The 23,051-nt window shown below is 46.7% G+C and overlaps 1 protein-coding gene across 1 annotated transcript in view; it reads right to left on the reverse strand.

Annotated features, from left to right (window-relative positions):
* Window positions 1-11,595: 11,595 nt before the first annotated feature.
* Window positions 11,596-23,051, reverse strand: part of RASSF3 (Ras association domain family member 3) — a 72,805-nt gene continuing 61,349 nt past the window's right edge. Inside the window, exons 2-5 of the mRNA XM_077775231.1 lie at window positions 20,529-20,636; window positions 17,751-17,988; window positions 15,904-16,013; window positions 11,596-12,169 (exon numbers count right to left, since the gene is read on the reverse strand). Of these exons, the coding sequence (XP_077631357.1) occupies window positions 12,020-12,169; window positions 15,904-16,013; window positions 17,751-17,988; window positions 20,529-20,636 (606 nt within the window). The 3' untranslated portion in view covers window positions 11,596-12,019. The remainder of the gene's footprint in view (window positions 12,170-15,903; window positions 16,014-17,750; window positions 17,989-20,528; window positions 20,637-23,051) is intronic.

Here is a 23,051-nt window from a genome sequence, read left to right on the forward strand (position 1 = left end):
TGGTTTAAGTTCCTTATAAGCCTCATGTTAACCACAAGGCAAAAACCAATAGTAGTTACACATCCTGCTATAGAAAGTCATCAAACCATCAGAGAAGAAAGCAGCGAGAAACAGCCAGAAGACAGGCCAGAAAATAATTAACAAATGGCAATAAAGATAAGCACAAAAAAGATTGTAACAGCAATAAGTAACATACCTACCAATAACTTTTAAATATAAATGAACTAAATTCTCCATTCACAGGACACAGAATAGCTAAGTGGATTTAAAAACTAACTAACCTACAAAACCAGGCGCCTGGGTGGCTCAGTCAAGGTAACATGACTTCGGCTCAGGTCATGACCTCCCAGATCATGGATTTGAGCCTCGTGTCAGGCTCTGTGCTTACAGCTCGGAGCCTGTAGACTGCTTTGGATTCTGTGTCTTCCTCTCTCCCTGCCCCTCTTCCACTTGCACACTCTCTCTCAAAAATAAACATTTAAAAAAAAAATAAAACACAAGATCTATCTACATGCTGAGAAGGGACTCACTTCAGCTCTAAGGATACGTACAGATGAAAAGTGAATGGCTGAAAAAAGATACTCCATGCAAACCACAAGCAAAAGGCCCTGGCACTGGCTCCATGCTCAGCAGGGAGCCTGCTTGAGATTCTCCCTCCTCCCTCTCCCTCTCTCTCCCCCCTCCCTCCCTCCCTCCCTCCACCCCACTTCTTGCTCTCTCTCTCTAAAATAAAGCAGCGGCAGCTGTATGTATGCTTTGTTTCAAAGTCTGTTTTGTCTAATAAGAAACAAAATAGTGCATCACAGAAGGAGCCAACAGGAAGATCTGTTTCTAATCATTTCTACACCATTCATGCCCCCAACATAGGAGCATCTAAATACATAAAACAAATATTAACGGACTGCAGAAAAGAGGGAACTTGTCCCTGATACCTGTGTCTACAGGGAAACGAAGTTCAGACTAAGACGGGGAGGCGCCCCTACCGCGCAGGCGGCTTCTTACCCCACTCCGCAGCACGGCTGCTGGGAAAGACGTCAACACAGAGCTCTCTTCACACCTCACGTAGCTATTTGCAGAATGGCTGTGGGAAGCCAGCAGCCGAGATGGTTCCCAACGATCCTGCATAGTATCTTTAAACGGTGCGTCAGGGCTGGGCCAGGTGACCAGCAGGATGGGGCATATGCGACATCATGTGACTTCGAGCCTGGATCATAAAAGACACGGCCGCTTGCCCTTGCTCTCTCTCCACTGATGCTGGAGGAAGCCTGCTGCCACATCATGAAGGCGCCCAAGCAGCCCTGTGGTTAGATCTGTGTGGGGCGGCCCCAAGCCCTCCTGCAAACGCCCGGCCCCAGCCTGCCAGCCAGCCCCGTGACGGAGCCACCCCAGAAGCATGTCCTCCAGCCCCAGCCAAGACGTACGCTGTTGGCCTGGGCGGCAGTCATCTGCAGTGCCATCTCCTGAAGAGACGCTCAAGCAAGAACCAGCCAGCCAAGCTGCTCCCAAACCCCCGATGCACAGAAACCATGTAATAGAATAATGTTGAATGGTTGAATGTGGCTTTAAGCTCATTTTGAAGTAATTTGTTGTGCAGGAATATAGGACTAATATAAGGACAAAAAAAAAAAAAAGCTGGCTTATCAAGAGAGAAACTGAGGCAAGCCTTTTGCCCAAACCTGTTCAATTCAAAACCTATTCAGCCCAGGTCCAGGCAAAGCTGCCTCATGGTAGAGGCTCATCTGGTCTCCACAGTGCGAAAAAGTCTTATGTGTGTTACGTACGTGAAGAATATAAACCAACACTGGCTCACAGCTATCGCTCCAAAACCAAGTAGAAGTTCCTCTGTTGGAATGATTGCTTACATGTCCTCACGTGTTGTTAAAGTCTTCAACGGATTCTCTTGGCTGGCGGGCTCCGGTCACAAATCCAATCCTCTCTCCAGCAGGTGTCCGTAACTTCCAGAAGCTGGCGTGGGGGAGAGCGCTGCACAGGGGCAGAGCAGCTCCCTCAGCTACAGCCGCGAGCTGCTATTCCGACTGGATGCGGGAAGCGCCTGTTGTCAAACCCAGGTCAGCTCTCACCACTCCCGTGCCTCGTCCCAACGCTAGTGAAGTAGCTCAGAGGCAAAACGCATTCTGTTCCCGCTAAAGTGTCTGAGAACGCGGCTCCTCCATGCACTTCTCTCCCTCATTACCCCCACCCCCGACCCCGTTCTCTCCCCGCACCTCCCAGATTAGGTGAGCCGCACTTCCTTAGGCCTGAGAGCAACACGACAGCCTGGATTCTTTCAGCGAACTTCGTCATCTATCCGAGTAGCCTTCAGCCTTTGACGATGCCTCTAGAGATGCTCCCGGGGAAAAGGAAGCCGGGGGTGCCAAGTCTGGGCCTCTGCGCAGCCCAGGACGGAACCTGGGGCCCCAGTCGTCCCGCCCCATGTAGTGGGATGCATCCCGCAGTGCTGCGGGAGGCCCGGCCGCTCACAGTCAGCCTGCAGAGGATCACCGGCCCGTCTCCAAGCTGCCCGAGCGGCCGTTTGCCGACAAGACTACGAAACCGCCGAGTCTTCCGAATGCGGTGCCCTGCAGCTGCGAGAGATGCACGGGGCGCTGACGATAGGGTCCCGCCCCCGTGTGGGAGGGGCGGGCGGGGAGGGCGTTCACGTGTGTGACCACGCTGGCCAGAAGCAAGAAGCCCCAGACCGCAACCTGCCTGTGGCCCTCTGGTCAGGGTGTCTCGGCCTCAGTCGCCCGACGGTGATGGGAGAGCACAGGTGTCCCTAGTCCCAGCTGCTGAGCGTTGTCGCTCTGTCGCTGAATTTATGGGGAGCGCAAGGGAAGGCAACGAATGTTCATTTCATGGTCTACCAACCGCCCTAGAATCTTGAGTGGTTTGCTGAGTTTTGCTTCAACTGTTGCCTTTCCTAAGCAGGAGTTTCAAAAACAAACCAAAAAAATGTTTCTAGGTGGGAAAAACGTCCCTTTTGGAAACGGCATCCTAGGTGATGTTTCTAGGTGAATTTTGTGTCAACACCATAGGTAAGCATCTTAACCTGGCGGTAAAGCAACCATGAACACCCACTGTAGGAACGAGAAGTTGGAAAATAATACCACCCTGACAGGACATTAGGCTTAACCGCCTACAGTTTACCTTCGCAGGTACCATTGTAGCTGGTCTTCACATCAGCCCTCGGGGGAAGCGAACAGGTGATGCTCTCTCCACTTTACACGAGGGGGGTGGGGGGGGCGGAGATTTGATCCAAAGGAACAGCCACTGTAAAATGTAACTCTGCCCTCGCCAAACAGAATTATTTAACACTAAAGTTCGTGTCTCATAAGAAAGGAAAAACAGCAAGAGTGACGCTGATAGAACGGCAACCCCTCCTCATCCGTCAGATCTCAGCTCTCGCGCCCGCTCCCAAGGCAGCCTTCTCCAGCCGTGGAACCAACAGTCTGCACTTTCCCATCGCGGCACTTCCCTGTCTGTGCTACACGCGGCCTCTGGGTTCCAGGAAGTGAGGGCCCGTGAGGTTCTCACCATAGTCCACCCGGTACCTACCATCTTCAGGGAGATTCACACACGTACATTGAATGAAAGAGATGAAAACGGGCACGTGGGTGGCTCAGTCGGTTAAGCGTCTGACTCTTGACTTCAGCTCAGGTCATGATCTCACTCTTCGTGGGTTCGAGCCCCACATTGGGCTCTGTACTGAGACCACAAGGCTTGCTTGAGATTCTCTCTCTCTCTACCTCCCCCACTTGTATGCATGCACGCTCTCTCCCCCAAAATAAATAAACTTTTTAAAAAATGGAAACATTTCATGTTCTATTCAAGTTTCTTTTTCTGCAAAGAACAGAATAAAGTGAAAAGTTAAAAAAACAGTTCTAAGAATACAGATATCACAGAACCCAACAGTAAACCAGATTTTTTTTAAAAATTTTTTTGTAACTTGTTTTATTTTTTTAAGTAACCTCTACACTCAGGGTGGGGCTGGAACTCACAACCCCAGGTCACATGCTCCACTCACTGAGGCAGCCAGGCATCACAAACTGACTCACTTTCCAAATATAATTACAATTAATTCCAAGCGCTGGTTGGGAAAGGAAAAAGGGAGGAAGAGGAGGGACGAATGGAGGACAGAGGAGGGATGGGAGAAGTGAGGGGTAGAAGGGATGAAGGGAAGGAACTATAATCATAATTCTCATTTTAATAAGCATAAACCCTACTGTACTTCCAATAATATGAAAATAAGTTTAAATGTTAAATTAGAAAATTATCGGGGAACCTGGGTGGTTCAGTTAAGCATCCGACTCTTGATCTTGTTCAGGTGACGATCTCGCAGTTCATGAGTTCGAGTCTCACATCAGGCCCTATACTGACAGCAGAGCCTGCTTGGAATTCTCTCTCCCCCTCTCTCTCTCACTCCTCCCCTTAGTCCACTCTCACAATAAATAAACTTAAAAAAAAAGAAAACTGTTGGTCACATGCATAAAGTCACATATTGCAGATAATTCCCAAAGAACCAACATGTTGGTAGCAGTAGCAATATCTGCACTTGTCATTTGGCAAGCATTTCAGAAACTAGGCAAAACTGGGAATGTGTAGAACTCACGTTGTTGGGTTTTGTTTTGTTTTGTTTTTTTGCACACAATAACAGTAATTTTTTTAAGTTTATTTATTTTGAGAGAGAGACAGAGTGAGTTGGAGAGGGGAAGAAGGAGAAGGAGAGAAAGAACCCCAAGCAGGCTCCACACAGTGTAAAACCCAATGCAGGGCTCGAACACACAAACTGTGAGATCATGACCTGAGCTGAAGAGTTGGACACAACCAACCGAGCCCACCCAGGCGCCCCAGAAAAACAGTAATTTTTAAGGAAACATCTCAATGAAAGGACCTAAAATATGAACATCTCAAGCAGATCTGTACCATTTGTAGTGATGTCTGTCACCTCTTCTTCCTGATACTGGTAACTTGCATCTTTCTTTCCTGACCAGTCTGGTTAGAGAACATTAACTCTGCTGATCTTCTCAAAGAACTGGCTTTTGGTTTCACTGGTTTTCTGTTTCCTGCTCCACTAATAACCACTCCTTAGTACTTCCCTTTTCCTGCTTACTTTGGGTTTGCTTTCCTTCGTCTAGTTCTTAGGGTGGAAGCTGAGGTCTATTTGAGCCCTTTCGTCTTTTCTAGCAGAAATTTAGTGCTAACAATTTCCCTGTGTCCACTCTTGATCCCATTGTAGAAATGGGCACATTCGTACAGAGTTCATGTAAACAATGCCTGTTTACTGGAAGAAGAGGGGAACATGAGCAAGTGACAGCTTAAAAACATCTCAGGTAGCTTCTGGATTTACTCTCCATCTCGCAAAGCCTACAGAGCCTCTCCTCTGCTTCCCTCTGCTCCGCTCTCGTGCTTTCTCTGGAGTCTCTCTCCCTGCTGACACCAGGACCATGAGGTCCACATACCCATTGCTGACTCCCCAGAATCCCTGTGTTTGGTTTATTTTAAAATTTGAGAAAGTCTAATTGATCAACAGCTTACATCAGAGGTCCAAGTAGCCACCGTCAGGGGCCCAGGGTCATACTGCATGTGAAACTGTCCTTTCTAGGGCTTGGGGAGGCGGGTCAAGGAGCCTCCTTGCAGGCTACCCATTACTCTCAATTGAAAATTAATTTCTTTAAACAAATGCCACGTGATTTCACATCTATGTGGAATTTAAAACACAATATAAATGAAAGAAAGCAGAAACAGACTCATAAATACAGAGAACGGAAGGTTGCTATGAGCGGAGGTAGATGGGAGATTGAGCAAAGCGAGTGAAGGGGATCCAGGCTTCCAGGTATGAAATGAGTATGTCGGGGGAGAAAGGAGACAGCACAAGGGATACAGTGAATGGCACTGTAGCGTTATATGGGGACAGAGGACTGCGATGTTTGGGGTGAGCATAGCACAACTATAGACTCGTTGAACCACTGTGTTGTGTACATCTGAAACTAATGTGACACTGTGTCAACGATATTAAGTGTTGTGTTTTGGGGCGGGGGGGTTACACCTGGGTGGTTCAGTCAGTTTAGGCATCCGACTCTTGATTTTGGCTCAGGTCATGATCTTACAGGTCATGGGTTCAAACCTAGCTCGGGATTCTCTCTTCTGCTCGCACGCGCGCTCTCTCTCTCTCTCTCTCTCTCTCCAAATAAATAAATATTTAAATGAACTTTAAAAAACAGTTCATCCAGAAGACAGACAGACACTGGAACTTGGAATTTTCTGAAAGCTGACACCTAAGTTCCCTGATCACGGTAGCTGCCCTTATATTCTCAGACGAGCATCTTTTATTGACATGGCATTAGATATGCCTGAGTTTACCTAAAAATCATGGAGTCTCAACATTTTTCTTGAGAGAGTACACATGCAAGAAAAAATATTTGAAAGGTTTGCCATTTTGAAAAGAATCTGAAGACACCATTTACATACAGCTCAGAATCAAACATCTGAATTTAAGCTGTTGCCTTCCTACCTGCCACAGTAATTCAGATTGGTACCGTACGTTTGCTGCTCCAGAATTCCTAGAATTTAAGCAAATCTTAATTGCACCTGAAAATCAGAAAGCTCTGGAGAGTAAAGCCCCTTAGAACTCCACTTCAGAGAAGAGGAAACACAACAGCATTTAATTAATCCCTCTTGCCAGGAAAGGTGGTAAAAACAAGGCGAGGCTGCAAACACCCCCAGTCTGAGCCATTAAAGATGCATTAAAGGTAAGACTCATTTACAAAGATCCAAAGGAACTACTCTGGTTAAAATAAGTCCGTTCCAAAAACAAAGCCAAAACCCCAACATCCTTTGAGGTTACAAAGAGCCCTGGTGTTCTGCTATTTGTGTGTAAACATTTAAAAATTCCAACCTTCCTGCTGCCGAGTGGAGCTTTTGGGGTTCAGCTGCTGCCAAGTGCTACCTCAGCCAAACAGGAGTCCTAAGAGTCTTTGAAAACTGTTATTTAAGATCAAAAGGGTCCATCCTCTACCCTGCCATTCTCACCTTGTAGAATTATAGGGAAAGGTCTGCCAAAAAGCAAAATGAAACCCAAAGGCACCAACCAAAACACCCAACCAAAACAAAAAACCACCCTGCAGATGACATTTCACCTGAAGGCTGTTATTTAAGGCTGCCCACTCCCACCCCTCCCCCATTTCCTCCTCTCATCCTTGTACAGCCCTGATCTTCTGCACACTTAATTGGGCATGTGGTGATTCGCACCAGACAAGAGTGTGCTTTAAAGACTTTGAAGAATACTTAGTTTCCCGGGTTCCTTTGGAGAGGCTCATCTATCCTTGATGGGGGAGTAAAGCTCCAGCAATTGCCAAGGGGAACCGGAGATTCTCCCTGAAGCTATTCTTCTGGGTTCCAGGGAATTACTGTACTAATTGCAGTGAGAATGCAGGGCTGGCTACCTGCCCTGTCAGTCTCTGGCGCACAACAGAACCTGCAAATGAAAACACAGGTAGCTGGTTCATTCTGTGTAACTTATAATCCCCTCAATGGAATGCTAAATGCACAACAACAAAGGAGGCAAAAGCACACTGACCTCAAGGCTGTCCTTTCATTTCCCACAAATCCCAACTGCACCAGGGCGTGCCTGCGATCCGAGGAATTGCCCACTACAAGCAAAATAAGAGGCTTCTAATTGGCAGTTGAACTGAAAAACTGGATAGAACTTACGGGAAGACTGGAGAGGCCAGACAGCTCTGCCTCTCACTCAGAGTAGCCCTGGGCAAGTTGCGGGACCTCAGTGCAGTTCTTCGTCTGTAAAATGGGAATGTTGTCAACACCCACCTCACAGAGAAGAGGAGTTCATTCATTCATATTAAGGGTTTTTAGTATAACGCCTGACACATTATAAACACTTTGTTTCAATTTGCTATTATAGTATAGTGACTTTCCCCCTTCTGTTCTTTTTATTTTTTAATGTTTATTTTTGAGAGAGAGAAAGAGAGAGCACTTGCATGCACGACTGCAGCAGGTGAGGGGCAGAGAGAGAATCCCGAGCAGGCTCTGCACTGTCAGCATAGAACCCAAAGTGGGGCTCAAACTCACGAACCATGGGATAATGACCTGAGCTGAAACCAAGAGATGGAGGCTTAACCTACCCCTCCCCCTTCTTTCAAACACAAAATGGGAGTATTTACAGTTCTTGAGGATTTTTCAAAATAAGAAAATTTAAACAAGTAATCAATTGGTAGGTAACTAATTCGGGGGGGGGGGGGGAGCGGGGGAAGCCTAGTGCAGGAAGCTAACTCCCTTTAAGATAAAAGTTTCAAAAAAATTCCCCCTGCACTTCAGGTCGTAACCTAGGCTGAACCCCTAAGCTAGATTCCTTTGGATATTTCATCAAAAAAGCCCCTTTATTTGAAGCCATCATCTTCTTATTTGAGAGAGAACACGAGCAGGGGAGAGGGGAAGAGGGAGAAAGAGAATCTTAAGCAGGCTCGGCACAGAGCCCAACGCAGGCCTCAATCCCACAACCCTGGGCTCATGACCTGAGCCGAAATCAAGTCTGACGCTCGACTGAGCCACCCCAGCACCCCAGCCATCATTTTCCCTCATAATATTTTCACTTATATATCAACTATGGTACTTGAAATGTTTCCCCCTCACCAGTGGGTGCGGCCTTGCTCCTACTTCACCAACGCCTCTAGGGGGCAGTGCAGCAGAAAAAAACACTTGCCTAGAGCGGGCAGGGAGGTCCACACCCAGAGCACATCACCCAGTCCCCACCAGCCACCAAACCACGCACCATCCCACCATACCGCGTGAGACAGTCATGCTGACAGAAAAACACAAGTGCTTTTAATGTTAAAAGTGGTCTGTTTCAAGGAGAGAAACACAGTAAGTGAACAAAGAATGAACAAAATTAATTTCTATGCTTTTGTGTCTTGTTTTTTTTTGTTTTGTTTTTTTCTTGAGAGAGAGCAAGAACGCATGCATGTGAGCCAAGAAGGGCAGAGAGAGACGGAGACAGTGAATCCCCAGCAGGCTCCGACCCGGGGCTCAAACTCGCGAATCATTGAGGCAAAGACCAAGGAAACACAACACTTATGAGACCCAACGTGCCCCACTCAAACCTGATAAATCACTGCATTTCCGCACGGGTCCTCCCTCCGGATCCGCAGGAGCAGCTGGCCCCGCTCCCCCGCCCTTCTTTTACCTGCCATGTTATGAGCCATAAATAAAAACACACGAACAGGCATCAGCTAAAAACTTCGACTTTTAATAATGGAAACAATTTGCCATTCCAGAAACTGTAGGGAAGAAAAACCTTCCCTATAAAAATAAACTCATCAAAATTATAAATATTATAACTTTTTTACTTCTGCGATTTAAAATGCTCCCCCGTAGTACTCCGCCCTTCATTTAACAACATTCCTGTACCATCGCATGCTGCAGAGAAAACAATATTACAGCAAAGCTCAGTTTAACGTTAGAATTTGTACAATGATTTTTTTTAACTCTTTGGCCTTGGTGGCCTTTCTTCTTTCACCCACGAAAATGCTGCTGCGGGACCCACTGTTTGGGAGAAAACATCAGTATTCAAAGAGCTGCGTACGGACGGAATTTCAACACAGCAAGTCTTCCAAATTGCAAATGGTAGTGCGCACAACAATGAGCGAGGTTCTGGGTCCTACAATAAGGATGTCTGTTTTAGACAATCTACTTCAAGTTTAAAAAAAAAAAAAAAAAAGGAAAAAAAATCCCCCCACCCCCCACAGATAGCCATCCGCTACTACTTTAGGTTCTAACAGTGTCTTAATCTGAGAAACAGAAGCTTCACAAACTATAAGCTTACGGGATGGGCGATTAAAAGACCAGGTGGTTGATAACAGCACACTCCCACCCAAGCCACAGTCTGAATAGTAAAACCAGTATAAAACTCCTGACGGCGTTCCCTGAACAACAAAGGTAAAAGTGTTGGATGACAGTGTCACTAAAACCTCATCGATGCACTAAAAAGAAGTTACATGCAAAATTCAACAAGACGTGCCCTACACGTTTTATAGCTAGTTCTGCTCCCCCACCTCTCCTTAAAAAGCGCAGGAAGATATGATTGTCTCAGTAGCACGCGTGGCCCCGGCATAACCGCCACCTACGCCCGCCTCTAACAGGACGGGTGTTCCCTCAGAAGTCACAAGTGCCACACCAAGAGGGGAACCGAAATGCAATCGAAGGCACAGTTCACTTAAGAGGCAAAGAAATGAAGCACCTTGGAATTTCAAAAAGAATCCATTAGGTGTCACCAAAGTGTTGACAATTCCTTGGGAATTTATAAACAAAACACATCTAGACTAAAAATAGACTATAAGGCCCCTCAAGAACCACAGCGCGCCCTTCCCATTGTTTTCAGATTGACTGCTGGCAACAAAACAAAACTGAGGTTACTTAACCTGCTTTAAGGAAGGTTCCTATTGCACACACCTTTCTTTGGTTGGTAGGAACATGCACTTTTGTTAAAGCATTTCCAAAAAGAACCCCTCTTGTGTGATCAGCTGGGGGGAGGGGCTGCCTTTCTTGCCACCCTCCTCCTTACAGCCAAGCAGTCCTACGGAAGGAGGGTCTGATGGCGCTGGGTCTATATAATCCACATCCCTATTCTACCTTAGGTCAGAACAGACTGTAAGAGGAAGCGGGAAGGAAAAAAGAGGGGAGAATGGAGGAGGAGGAAGGGACGGGAAAGGGAGGAAAAGGGGGAGACAGGGGACTGATTGTCACGAAAGTATGCTTTGAGCTCTCTACCTGCCAAGCGGCCCCCACCCAGACTCTTTTTCAACCCAGAAAACAGCTGGGGAGGGGGAGGGGGAACCACAACATAACAAGAGTTAGCAAATGGTCCCACCGCCCTGAGAAGAGAGCATTGGACCGTCCACAGGGAGGGCAGCCCCAGCGGCATGACTCCTGTCTGTCTGGGTCTGCAAGGTCCACTTGCCGGAATGTTCTGCTCAGCTGCAGACTTCCCAGTCCCTCCTTTTGGTCTAGCTCCTACTTTCTTTGGCTCTGTTCCTATACTTGACTCACCAGGAAATCAAGCAGTACTACCATGGGTTTAACATCTCAGAACTGAATGCGTTCACCTCATCAGCAAATACATCTTTCTCCCCTACCACCAACTCGTCACCCAAATCACGTTCCTATAGAGCTCCCCAACTTCCACTCCTGCCTTCTTCCAAACTTGCTCTTCACTTTCTTTGTCAAACTCCTACAAAACCCTTCACACAAAGCCTTCAGAGTTCCTAGCTTCCTGTGCCTTACAGTTCACATGGATCACTTCCTCTGACATTTAAAAACAAAAACAAAAACAAAAAAACAAAAACAAAAAAACAAAAAACAAACAGGTAGTTTCAACACAGGACAAGTATTCAGATAGATGCCTTGTTATGCTTTTAAAAAATAAATTGCACATCATTCAGCGCCACAACATCTCCTAATTTCCTTAACTAAAAGGAAGTAAGGAATTAATAAATCAAAATCTAAAAAACAAAAACAAAAAAACAAAAACAAAAAAACAAAAACAAAAAAACAAAAAACAAACAGGTAGTTTCGACACAGGACAAGTATTCAGATAGATTCCTTGTTAAGCTTTTAAAAAATCATTTGCACATCCTTCAGCTTAACATCATCACATAATTAAAGTAACTAAAAGAAAGTAAGGAATTAAAAAAAAAAATCAAAAAAACAAAACCCAGAGTCCATGCTTTGAAGCAGTCTAGATGGCTCCAGATGAGACTACAGATTCACAGCTTGCCGAGAGGTAACACCGCAGTGCCGTAACAGAACAAGCTTGCAGGATCCCTTACAGAACATGCCGAAGGTGCGTGATGCCGTGGGACCAGGTTTTGGGAACTAGATCTAGAGATCAAAGAGGGAAGACCCTAGCGTCACGGGGCGAGAAGACAGCCCTCCAGCGAGGAGACACTTGTGCCGGCTTGTAGGCTTGTACACAGGTCATGCGCCTTTCCTTCCCGAGCGGCAGGAAAGGTTAGTCAGGTTTCCACACCTCACCGAGCGCTTCTTCCAGCTTGTGTCTGTAGGCGGCATAGCGCCTCTTCAGGTTCTGCAGTTGCTCATCTTCCTCCTTGTCCAAGATCCGCAAGAAATTCTGCAGTTCTGGAAGGCTGAAGGCTTCCCACTGGGAAAGAACACAAAAGAAAAAATGCCAGGTGTTGAAGTCAGAGCTCAGGAATGCTGGTCCAGAGCGGGCGGGGGTGTGGCTGCCCCTCCCCGCTCCGGACAGCGTTTCCAAAGCCCTGTTTTACAAGGTTGCAAGGTTTTAAGGAGGCCTCCCACGGAGCCCTGCCCCTGCCCTCCACCCCTTCCCCCTGCTCCTCCTCCTGGCCCTCCAGATAGTAGCCAAGCAAACTCCCACACTCTCACCCACCTCCTTCCCTCCTCCCACTGACCTCCACAATGGCTCTCACAAGGGCCACAGTGCACCAGACACTTTCACTGCTGATTTGGCCCTTCTTTACCTGACTGAAGAGGCTCCACTACCCGCTTCCTCTCCCTGGAGTCACCCCTGCCACTGCCTTCTTCCTCACCTCCCACAATCTTACCAGCTCTGAAAGCAGCTGTCCAGCTGGCCTGTTTTTCTCTACCTTTACTGCCCCCTATTTATCCACCACCCTTTTCTCCATCCCTGGGAGAGACTCGCCCATGGCCTCCTTACTCTAGCCTTCTGTTCCCCAACAGCGAGCCTGAATACTCTGCAAAATGGAAATCTAGGCCTGACCCTCCCCTGCTAGAATCATTCAGTGGCTTCCACTTGCTCTTGCTAAGTCTGAAAGACCCTTACTCCTCTCCTCTAGCACCTTCCTCCCCCCACCCCGCCAACCCCCCTCGCCATGCTGTGGCCCTCACTCGTTACATTACCCTCTGAGGCTGCACACACGTTCTCTACTCTGCATGGCGAACTCCTAACTCAACCTTCAAGTCTCAGCTTAAATGCCGCTTCCTGTAAGAAGTCTTCCATAATTTCCTCCCATCCTTCCCACCCAGAACTATGCCCATTAGAAGTGCTCACTGAGCAATAACAGCCATGATCACAAAAGATTTCAAAATTTTGACAATGATTTGCTTAGTATCTCCCTTGCCTACACTTTACCTACACTACAGCTGCTGCACCTGTCACTACTTGAGCTTTGCCTCTTGACCTTTGAGTCTCAAGTTCTGTTTCCCCAACAGCACCTGGTATCTCGCAGGCACAAAAAAACACTGATGGGGTGTTATTTTTTTTTATTATTATTATTTTTTTAATTAAAGCAGTAAAGGCAAGAAAGGTACTTGGCATCACAGGGGAGTTTTTGTTTGTTTTTCAACACATTGTCCCCCCCCAAAAAGGGGCCTTGGGTCTTCTGCTGAGAGTCACTGCCTCGTTCTGGAACAATTTCTGATGGGGAACTCACAGGGGTGTGGGGAGGGAGAAGACTGGAGAGAACCTACTACAAGGGGAACAGATGGACTAAAACCACCAAGTGGGCACATGGTAGAAGACTTTTTGAAGAGGGATTCTGACCTGGTTATTAAAGAGATTAAGAAACATGAAACAGGAGAACAAAACTTCCTACATTAGCACACTCCACTCATTACAACAACACTGTCAGGAAAAGAAGGGGGGGGCACCTGGGTGGTTCAGTCAGGTAAGCGTCTGACTTTTTTTTTTTTTTTTATTTTTTTTTTTTTTTTGGTNAGCCCAATGCGGGGCTCGAACTCACAGATGGTGAGATCATGACCTGAGCCAAAGTCAGATGCTTAACCGACTGAGCCACCCAGGCGCCCCATCATCTGACTCTTGATTTCTGACTCAGGTCATGATCTCACAGTTGTAAGAGGGAGCCCAGCAGTCGGCTCTGCACTAAGAGTGGAGCCTGCTTGGGATTCTCTCTCTTTCTCTTCTTCTTCTCCTCTCCCTTACTTGCACTTTCTCTAAAATAGATAAAATGGAGTTTAAAAATTCTTTAATAAAATTAAACGGGGGCACCTGGGTGGCTCAGTTGGTTAAGTGTCTGACTTCAGCTCAGATCATGATCTCACAATGTGTGAGTTCAAGTCGCACATCAGGCTCTCTGCTGACAGCATGGAGTCCACTTTGGATCTTTTGTCTTCCTCTCTTTACTCCTCTCTCCTGCTCGTGTGTACACTCTCTCAGTCCCTCTCTCTCTCAAAAATAAATAATTTTTTACATAAATAATAAAAACAAATAAAATAAAATCTTTAAAAGGACTCCTGGGTGGCTCAGTGGGTTGAGTGTCCCTCTTTTAATCTTGGCTCAGGTCATGGTCTCACAGTTGTGAGATCGAGCCCATCCTCGGGCTCTGCACTGAGCAGAGAGCCTGCTTGGGATTCTCTTTCTCCCTGTCTCTCTGCCCCACCCCTGCTCACACTCTGTCTCAAAATAAATTAAAAAAAAAAATAAACACAACTTTAAAAATAAAAAAAATTAAAGAAACAGCATTGTCTTCCTAAAACTCCCGAAATAAAGTTCCAATTTAGACATATAAACATAATTTACAAGGCATGTTTACATACATTTTCAATTTGTGACTCAAAACCACCTTTCAAAATCTTTACTCCCGAACTCTACAGATTTTAAAACTGAGGACTGAAAAAGACTGGAAGATTTACACAAGCTCATGCTCCTAATCTAACAAGAGGAACAGTAGGAATCTGAGACTTGGCTTCCTAACTTTTCTTTTATAAAATTTTTTTTTAATGTTTATTTATTTTGGAGAGAGCAAGCAAGCAGGGGAGGGACAGCAAGAGAGGGAGACACAGAATCAGGCTCCAAGCTCTGAGCTGTCAGCACAGAGCCTGATGCGGGGCTCGAACTCAAGAACCATGAGATCATGACCAGAGTCCAAGTCAGACACTTAACCGACTGAACCACCCAGGTGCCCCACTGGTTTCCTAACTTTTAACCTGGAAACTATTCTCATTGCATCACATGATGTTCTACCCAGACAACTCACTCCATTTCCTGTTCCAGACAGAAGATGGAGACCCAGGCCTTGCACGATTTACTCAAGCATCATTTTAAAGCCGACATTTGATCTAGAAGAATGATATAACATGCTTTTTCCTTCAACTGAACTAGCCTAAATTCAATCCTCCCTGGAGAGAAAATGGCAAATGATGCTTATACAAACATAATTTCTAAATCTTCTGGCTGAGGCAAAAAAGATTCTAGGAAGTTAAAGGTCTTTCATGGTAAGGAAATTCCATTTTCTTTTATTTCTCTTTAAACACATAAACCTGCAGATGTTTGTTAGTGACAAACATGGAGTGTCGACTTTCAGAGTTTAACCGAATCGGGGCAATTTGGAGGTAGAAGGAGGGATAAGGGCTCTTTAAGTGGGAGGAAGATTTCCCTTCCTTACTCTCCCCCCCACCGCTGAAAACTACACACCAAGAGAATGGATGCTATCAACAATTATATTGGAAGCCAACTTGGGGTTTATTTCTGACAAGTGAAGAACACAGGGACGCCTGGGCGGCTCAGTCGGTTAAGTGTCTGAGTCTTGCTTTCAGCTCAAGTCATGATCTCACGGTTTGTGTAATCAAGCCATGCAGCAGGCTCCACACTGACAGCATGAGCCCGTTTGGGATTTTCTCTACCTGTCCCCACCCTCTCTCAAAAATAAATAAATAAGAACTTTAAAACAAACAAAGAAACAAAAAACACACAGAAAGGTAAGGTCCACAGACCAGCTCTTCCCCTCCCAAGAGACTCAGCCAGCCAGACACTCGGCGCGCACACAGCCTCTCCCTTTGCCCCCCTCCCATGTGAAAGTACAGTCACTGGGCTACAGCAGTAAACCAGGACCAGCTGCTCTGTACAGTGTAAAGCAAGAATGAAGCATCACTTACCTCTCCGATCTCATGTTCACGAAGAACAAAACTAAGTGTGTCCGTCCTGGGCCCGGCCACCAAACGCAGGAAGAGCGGATGTTCCCGGTCTGAGAGCTTACAGGCGTAGACTGGGGAGGGAGACGAGCGGCATGTGACAGAGTACAGGACCGTTCCCTGCACCTACGGCTCGCTTAGCATTCCTCTTCCAGATCAACGCAACCGCCCACGTCACCCAGCCCCCAGTCACCATCCTCTTCCTGTCGCCATAAACAGCCTACAGTGGGATAAAATCTACACTAGTTCCAGTACAGACAGCTGCACGATATACACTGTGCCTTGATCAAAAAGGAAAGAATTCTCAAGAATGAATTCTAATGGGTCTTAGCCCCCAGATGGGCTTAGAATTCATTCTGCTGCTCCTTTCAGAAAGCAAGATAATCCATGTACAAAAGCATGTGCAACCCCTTTTCAGAAACAGTAAAAGTATACCATGCAAAGAACACAAAATCGGAGCACGGAGCAAATCTGTCTACAGATTTAGAATTTTAACAGCTGCAAATAAACCAAGGGGTCAGGATGCAAGCTCTGGTGGCTTCAGGACCACAGATGTATGCGTCTCCTGCCACACACACACACACACACACACACACACACACACACACCCATCCCGAGGGTACTAGCACCACCTGCAGTGCTGAAGGATCCTGCCAGCGTGATGCCAGAGTGAGGTTCCTATGCCAACAGGGCACTATCACTGCCCACCTGTGCCGCTCACCCCCAGGCGGGCAGGCACAGCAGGTGGGGAGATAAAATGCCATCTGAGCGTGTCCACATGATTTTGGCACTTCTGGCTACAAGTGCACCACAGGCACGGATCTCCCTGTGGATGCAAACCTCCACACCTCTGGGCCTGGGGCCTCTCGAGGGTAGGAATCTCAGCCTACCCATCTTCATACTCTGCCGGTGGTCTGCGCTCAAAACAGCGCACGCACACCCAGCAGCCAGCTGGGTTCCGTCCCCAAGCAGTCGAAAGAGGTTCTCCCGGGTCAAGTTAATATATTTTCCTCTGTGGCTGCTGGCGGCTTTACCCCCACAAAGCACAGCATGTGCAGTTGACTGCCCACACCAATTTACCACGTGTAATCGGGCACTTGGTGAATCACAGTATCACAGTCACCTACCGCTGGGATCGGCCTGTGCTCGAGCACCTGACCCCAACTACTACGTCCAGCTTCATGCTGTTCTTTCACGTTCTCTTTCTATCCATTGAATGTGGGTATCACATTCAGACAAGCAGACCCCAGATCTGAATGCCGTTCATCCAGCGTATAGGACTTGGGGAGCTAGGGGCCGAAATGCCCCCGCATAGAGGCCAGTGTGGCAGACTAGAGAAACAGAACCCACGCTGTCCCATCTCATCTGAAACATTCAGTAATGCGTGTGCCTCCCCAGCCTCAAAGTCTCCGAGAATGCATGCCCCCCGCCGCCAAGCCACTCCGTGTTCAGATGCACCTCAAATGTGCAACGAATGTGCTAATGAAGCCTTCAAGCACAGAGGCATTCTTCGTTGTCGTGAAGAGCATCAAACAAAACAAAACAAAAAAAAACAAAACAAAAAAAACAAATTAAAGCATTCCCCTGTGCACACATGACAGAATCCTCCATCAGATCAGACCCACAACCGTCCAACTCAAAACTATGCAACACCAGCAAACCTTAGGGGTCAGCCATGATCACCATGGCTTCCAGAAGCCGTCCCAGGACTCTGACACAACTGAGGGACATACACCCAGCAGTGTCCTTTCTGCTAACAAGGACAAAGACTTAAGGGCAGAGGCATTTCCAGCTCACGCACGGCAGCGTACCTTGGTCTTCCCTGTGACAACGCTTATAAAGTGCAAACTTGGCAGGGCTCTCGGTCACGAGAAACTTCTTGAGCAGGGCCTCGATCACTTCCCCGACGGTGTTCATGCTGCTGATGTGAAGCGTGTTTGTACAGCCATTGCTAGTAGGAGCAAGCTTTCCGAGGCTCGGAGACGTCTGGGGGGGTCTGCAGAGTTCCATGTGCACTTTGATGAAGCCAGTGTAAATCCCATTTGAATTCTGAAGTGGGAAGAGAAGCACAGGCTTAGTTGGGTGGACGGTGGCATTCAAGGAAAGGAGACCAGCAAGAGCAAGAGCGTCTCGCCTTCTCTCTCCGGCTGTGTTTTTCCTGCTCATGGCAGAACTGCAGGAAAGATCGCCCTCAAGGGAATGATCTCAGAAGGAGAGTAACACCCCCAACAACCTTCCAGAGGCAAGGTCTGGCGGACAGATGTGGCTTCCCCCTGCTGTGGGGAGCCCGGTCGGACACTGACGTGCCTGAAGCTGCATGTGAAAGGTCCAGGTCCCCTGGAGAGGTCACGACCCGCTGGAGCAGAGGCAAGCCAGATCCCAAGATGCGCTGGCACACGGGGGACATGTCTGCAGCTGATGACCAGCTATTACACAGACAAGGAAGGTCGGGGGGGGGGGGGGTGTCTTGAAAACGCCCAAGCGAACCTAGAGTGGATGGTAAGCAAACAAGCTATTTCATTCCCAGTGGCTATTACGGTATGTGCTTGATTACCAGTTTTTCTGAAACTTTTGCACACGGCACGTATGCCATATGGCATGGGGTGCATGATGATGTGATTCCCATACCTCAATCGGCGAGATGTGTAAAACAAATAGAAGCTACAATGTGAACTCTAGAGATTATAAGGATTTGTCTTTTTGGTCTTATTTATACCTCCATGTATATACTATTTCCTCACAGTTTTACTGAGGTATAATTTTTATACCAAAAAAAAAAAATCACACATATTTATATACACAACTTGCTGAGTTCAGCATTTACCTGATGGCAGAATTACTATGTCTTCATTGCCAAAAATAGTAATAATGGTCTGGTCTTCACTTTTTCTTTTTACAGCCAGTATATTTACAAAAAGTTTATTCTAACGTTTTATTAAAGCAAATCTTCAGGTGTTATATATAAATGAGACAGTTAAAGTAAAACATTCAAAAAAAATCTCCTTTTGGGTCCATATTTTTCTTCGTTTCGGCAAGATCAACTTACAATGCTAATTTGCTTGTTCGTTCCTGTGGAAAGTATTACACAACACTTAACATTTCTATCTATGAAATGAATGGAAACCTGCATGTTTTAATCTCCACGATGGGGAGGGAAGAAGGAATCATCGCAAGTGGAATATTTCTCCTCTGATGAAAAATGCGTTTGAAAACAGAAATATCAGTGTTAGAATGACGAAGTTGGGGGAGTTGGAGTCGTCTGTCTCCCCTCCCCCCCAGGGGAGTCTGCGGGGGAGGGATTCTTCATCACAAGGACTTAGATTTAAAGGCTCCTCCCCACCGTGGGGGAGAAGAAGGGGGGAAATAGTGGGGGAGAGGGAGGGTGGCAAACCATGAGAGACCCTTGAATACTGAGAACAAACTGAGGGCTGATGGGGGTGGGAGAGAGGGGAAGGGGAGAGATGGGCACGGAGGAGGGCACTTGTGGGGATGAGCATGGGTGTCATATGGAAACCAACTTGACAATAAACTATTTTTTAAAAAATAAATAAATAAAGGCACCTTCCCAAAGGTCAAAGAACTCCGTAGGGCCTGTTTTAAATGAGTCACCCCTTCCTTCGCTCAACTGTCAGGTCACAGTCAACAGATTCACAGGCACAAGTCCAAAAGGGCCCTGGAAACCGGCAAAGGGATGGCAGGTGCCTCAAGGAAAGTCCCCAAATGGGAGGACGAGGCACAGACGTCAATCCAGGAAGCACGTGAATATTGTGGCTTTGTTGCTGGCCCTCCCTACACCGTCACCAGGCCCGTCACCAGGCCCGGGGCATCCCTTGCTCCTAAACCCTCACTCCCCCCACGTGTCAGCATTCGGTGCCACACTGCTGAAGCCCGAGGAAGCTGAGCACCACATCCCTCATCTTCCGCAACAACCAGCTGAGAGAAACCTTCGGGAGCCACAGGCATGAAATTATATTCGGGAGCCACAGGCATGAAATCCTTTTCCCCGACACTTCCAAACTTATCTACACAAGACAAAATGTATCTAAAGCCTTATTAGAATCAGAGTTACCACCTACATGTTAAATAGGCAATTCTTCTACTCAATGCTAAAAATCCTTTGGAGGCCGTCACAAAAACTTTTACAATAAAACTGTAAAGTGTTCACCGATGTTGAGATACTTCGATATTTAACTTTACCTTGAAAGCTGCAAAAAACACTCCACTTTACTGCTCTGCACACCTTTTTTTTTTTTTCTAAACGTTTATTTATTTTTGAGAGAAAGAGAGAGAGTGTGAGCAGTGGAGGGTCAGAGAGGGAGATACAGAATCCAAAGCAGGCTCCAGGCTCTGAGCTAGCTGTCAGCACAGAGCCCGATGTGGGGCCCGAACCCACGAACCGTGAGATCATGACCTGAGCCGAAATTGGATGCTTAACCAACTGAGCCACCCAGGCGCCCCTACTGCCCTGCACACCTTGACCATTCAACGTCTGCACATGCTATTCAGAGATTTTACAACATACAGACTGCAGTACCAACAATTTATATCTTTCAACATATGTCAACGTAAACAGTACTGTGGATGCTTACCAAGGTCATCTTCAGCTTGTCTGTGACTGCTAAGTTGTACTTGTGAACTTTCTCTTTGATTTCCTCTTTGCTGAGGTAATTGTGGGTTTCCTTCTCTTTCTCCACATCCTAGATGGGAAAAAAAACAAGCCATGCCACACATGAACAATCATAGAAAAAAATGCAGATACGCCAGGATTCTTTTTACATTCCACACGAGAATTCTGGAGCGCTTCACCTTGAAACACACACGCAGACAGCAACACATACATACGCCCTCTCACTTTCAAACTCTCAGGGTCATCCACCAAATACGGCTCTTATTCCTTCGGACTACGGTCTTCTTGAGGGCTACAACTAATTTGTCAGTGGCTAAAAGTAAAACTTTATTAATTATTATTTTGTAAAACTGTCTTTGCTAAATTTTCCTTCTGCACAAACACCATTCTCTAAGAATGCCTGCAAGATTGGCTACTTCCATTTATTTATTTTTTTTTTTTTTTGAGGGAGAGAGAGTGCGCATGCACAAGTAGGAGAAAGTGCCAGCAGGAAAGAGAGAATCTCAAGCAGGCTCCACACTCAGCAAGAAGCCTGACATGGGGGCTCAATCCCGCAACTCTGGGATCACGACCTGGGCCGAAATCCAGAGTCAGATGCTCAACCTCAACCAACGGAGCCACCCAAGTGCCCCAGGCTATTCCCATTTTAAACAATATTTCAAGACACACATCAAGAGCTTCTCATTAGCAAACTCTATGGACTTTATGGTCTTTACAGCTTCACCATATTTATAAGCAAAAAGCATGGTAGTTAATAATGTTAACTGGCACTAATCAATGACCTAATTATACACAACTACCAGAGGGTAGTTTTATCTTCCAAACAAATCCTCGTTTCAAGATATAAGTAGCCAGATCCAGATTGCCGCTACCAACCCACTCTCACCCACCCGCACCCCATCCAGTCTCAACCCCAGTTTGGACTCTCCGTACTGTGGATGGGACAATAACATTTAAGCCCTCTTTCCACTGAAGAATTCAGTAATGGTTTCTTGTCTAAAGAGCTCAACTAGTGCATGACATGATGTAATAGCTAAATGCAATTACAGACGGCCAAACTTCAGTGTGCTGTGACCGCATGAAGCCAAGCATACAAGACACCTGGCTTGTGTTGCACTTAATTCTCCTGACAACCTAACCAGGTAGGCATTATTATTCCAGTTTCCAAAGGAGATCCAGTTCTGAGTAAATTCACCTGCTGATAGAAACTCAGCAGTTCTGTGGCAGTGACAGAATTTCCCGGAAGCCTGGTCTCAAAGCCCACCAACTCTCAGTAACTCCAGTTCCTGAGATCCCTCGGGAAGTGTGTGGTTTGTCCAGGGACAACTCAGCTAGTTAAAAGACCAAATTCTATTTTAATCTGGGTCCTCTATGTTGTTTCCACTAACAACAATAGGGGGCGCTCGGGTGGCGCAGTCTGTGAAGCGTGAGACTTCAGCTCGGGTCATGATCTCGTGGTTCTTGAGTCTGAGCCTTGCATCAGGCTCTCTGCTGTCAGCATCAGAACCCACTTTGGATCCTGTCTCCCTCTGTCCCTCCCCCTGCCCCCCCCCTCCAGGGCACACTCGGGCACACAAGCTTTCTTTCTGTCTCTCTCAAAAATCAACTTAAAAAAAAAAAGAATTAAAAAAATAAAATAAAAAATAACATTTCAGAAGCTTCAATGACTATTTCTAAGGAAATTCGAAACATACATTGTAACTCTCTGCTTGGGGCTGCTCTTTCCAATCCACAATTAGCTGGCCACCGGCCACAGCTGAAAAAGATGGACTCTTTGTTTCGACTTTGATTGTTCAGTACAGACTGTCCAAAGACTCTTCAAAGCAAATACTAAAAAGTGGACATAAGAGATTCCCGCTTCCTAGGGGTGAGATGTGGCCCTGGCAGGACGAGAGGGAGCTGTGAAAACCGTGCCCAACTGCAGCAAGACGGGGCTCTGGTCCAGAGTCTGTCACCAACTAATCCCGTGCCCTCGACTCAATGACCTGAGTCCACTCCCTCATTTCCTATGAAATAAAGGAAACAGAGTGAATCATCTCCAAGGTGCTTCTTGGCCATAATAGAGCGATTTTGCAAAACTCTGATGCTGTTCTCACTGGTGTGACCTGGGGGGCAAAATGGTTCCATTTGAGGAAACAAGGCAACCAAAGGCCCACCACTAAAAGTGTATAAAACAGCTAAGTGCACAAATACTGTAGCATATGTCCACCCTGGGGGCTTACCACCTAAATAAGAGGTGAGGAGTCTAAGAATGAAAAGAAGGGGTAGAGTGACTATGAACAATGAGCAGGGTCGAGTCAATTTAGAATTTAGTGAGTTTTGGTTTTTTTCTTAAGAATTTGTGTGATTTTTGGGGTGCCTGGGTGCCTTAGTCGGTTAAGCGTCCGACTTTCACTTAGGTCATGATCTCGCGGTTCATGGGTTCGAGCCCCGCGTCGGGCTCTGTGCTGACTGCCAGCTCAGAGCCTGGAGCCTGTTTCAGTCT

Source organism: Crocuta crocuta, unplaced genomic scaffold (assembly GCF_008692635.1).
Source record: "Crocuta crocuta isolate KB4526 unplaced genomic scaffold, BGI_CrCroc_1.0 scaffold97, whole genome shotgun sequence".
NCBI classification, from domain to species: Eukaryota; Metazoa; Chordata; class Mammalia; order Carnivora; family Hyaenidae; genus Crocuta; species Crocuta crocuta.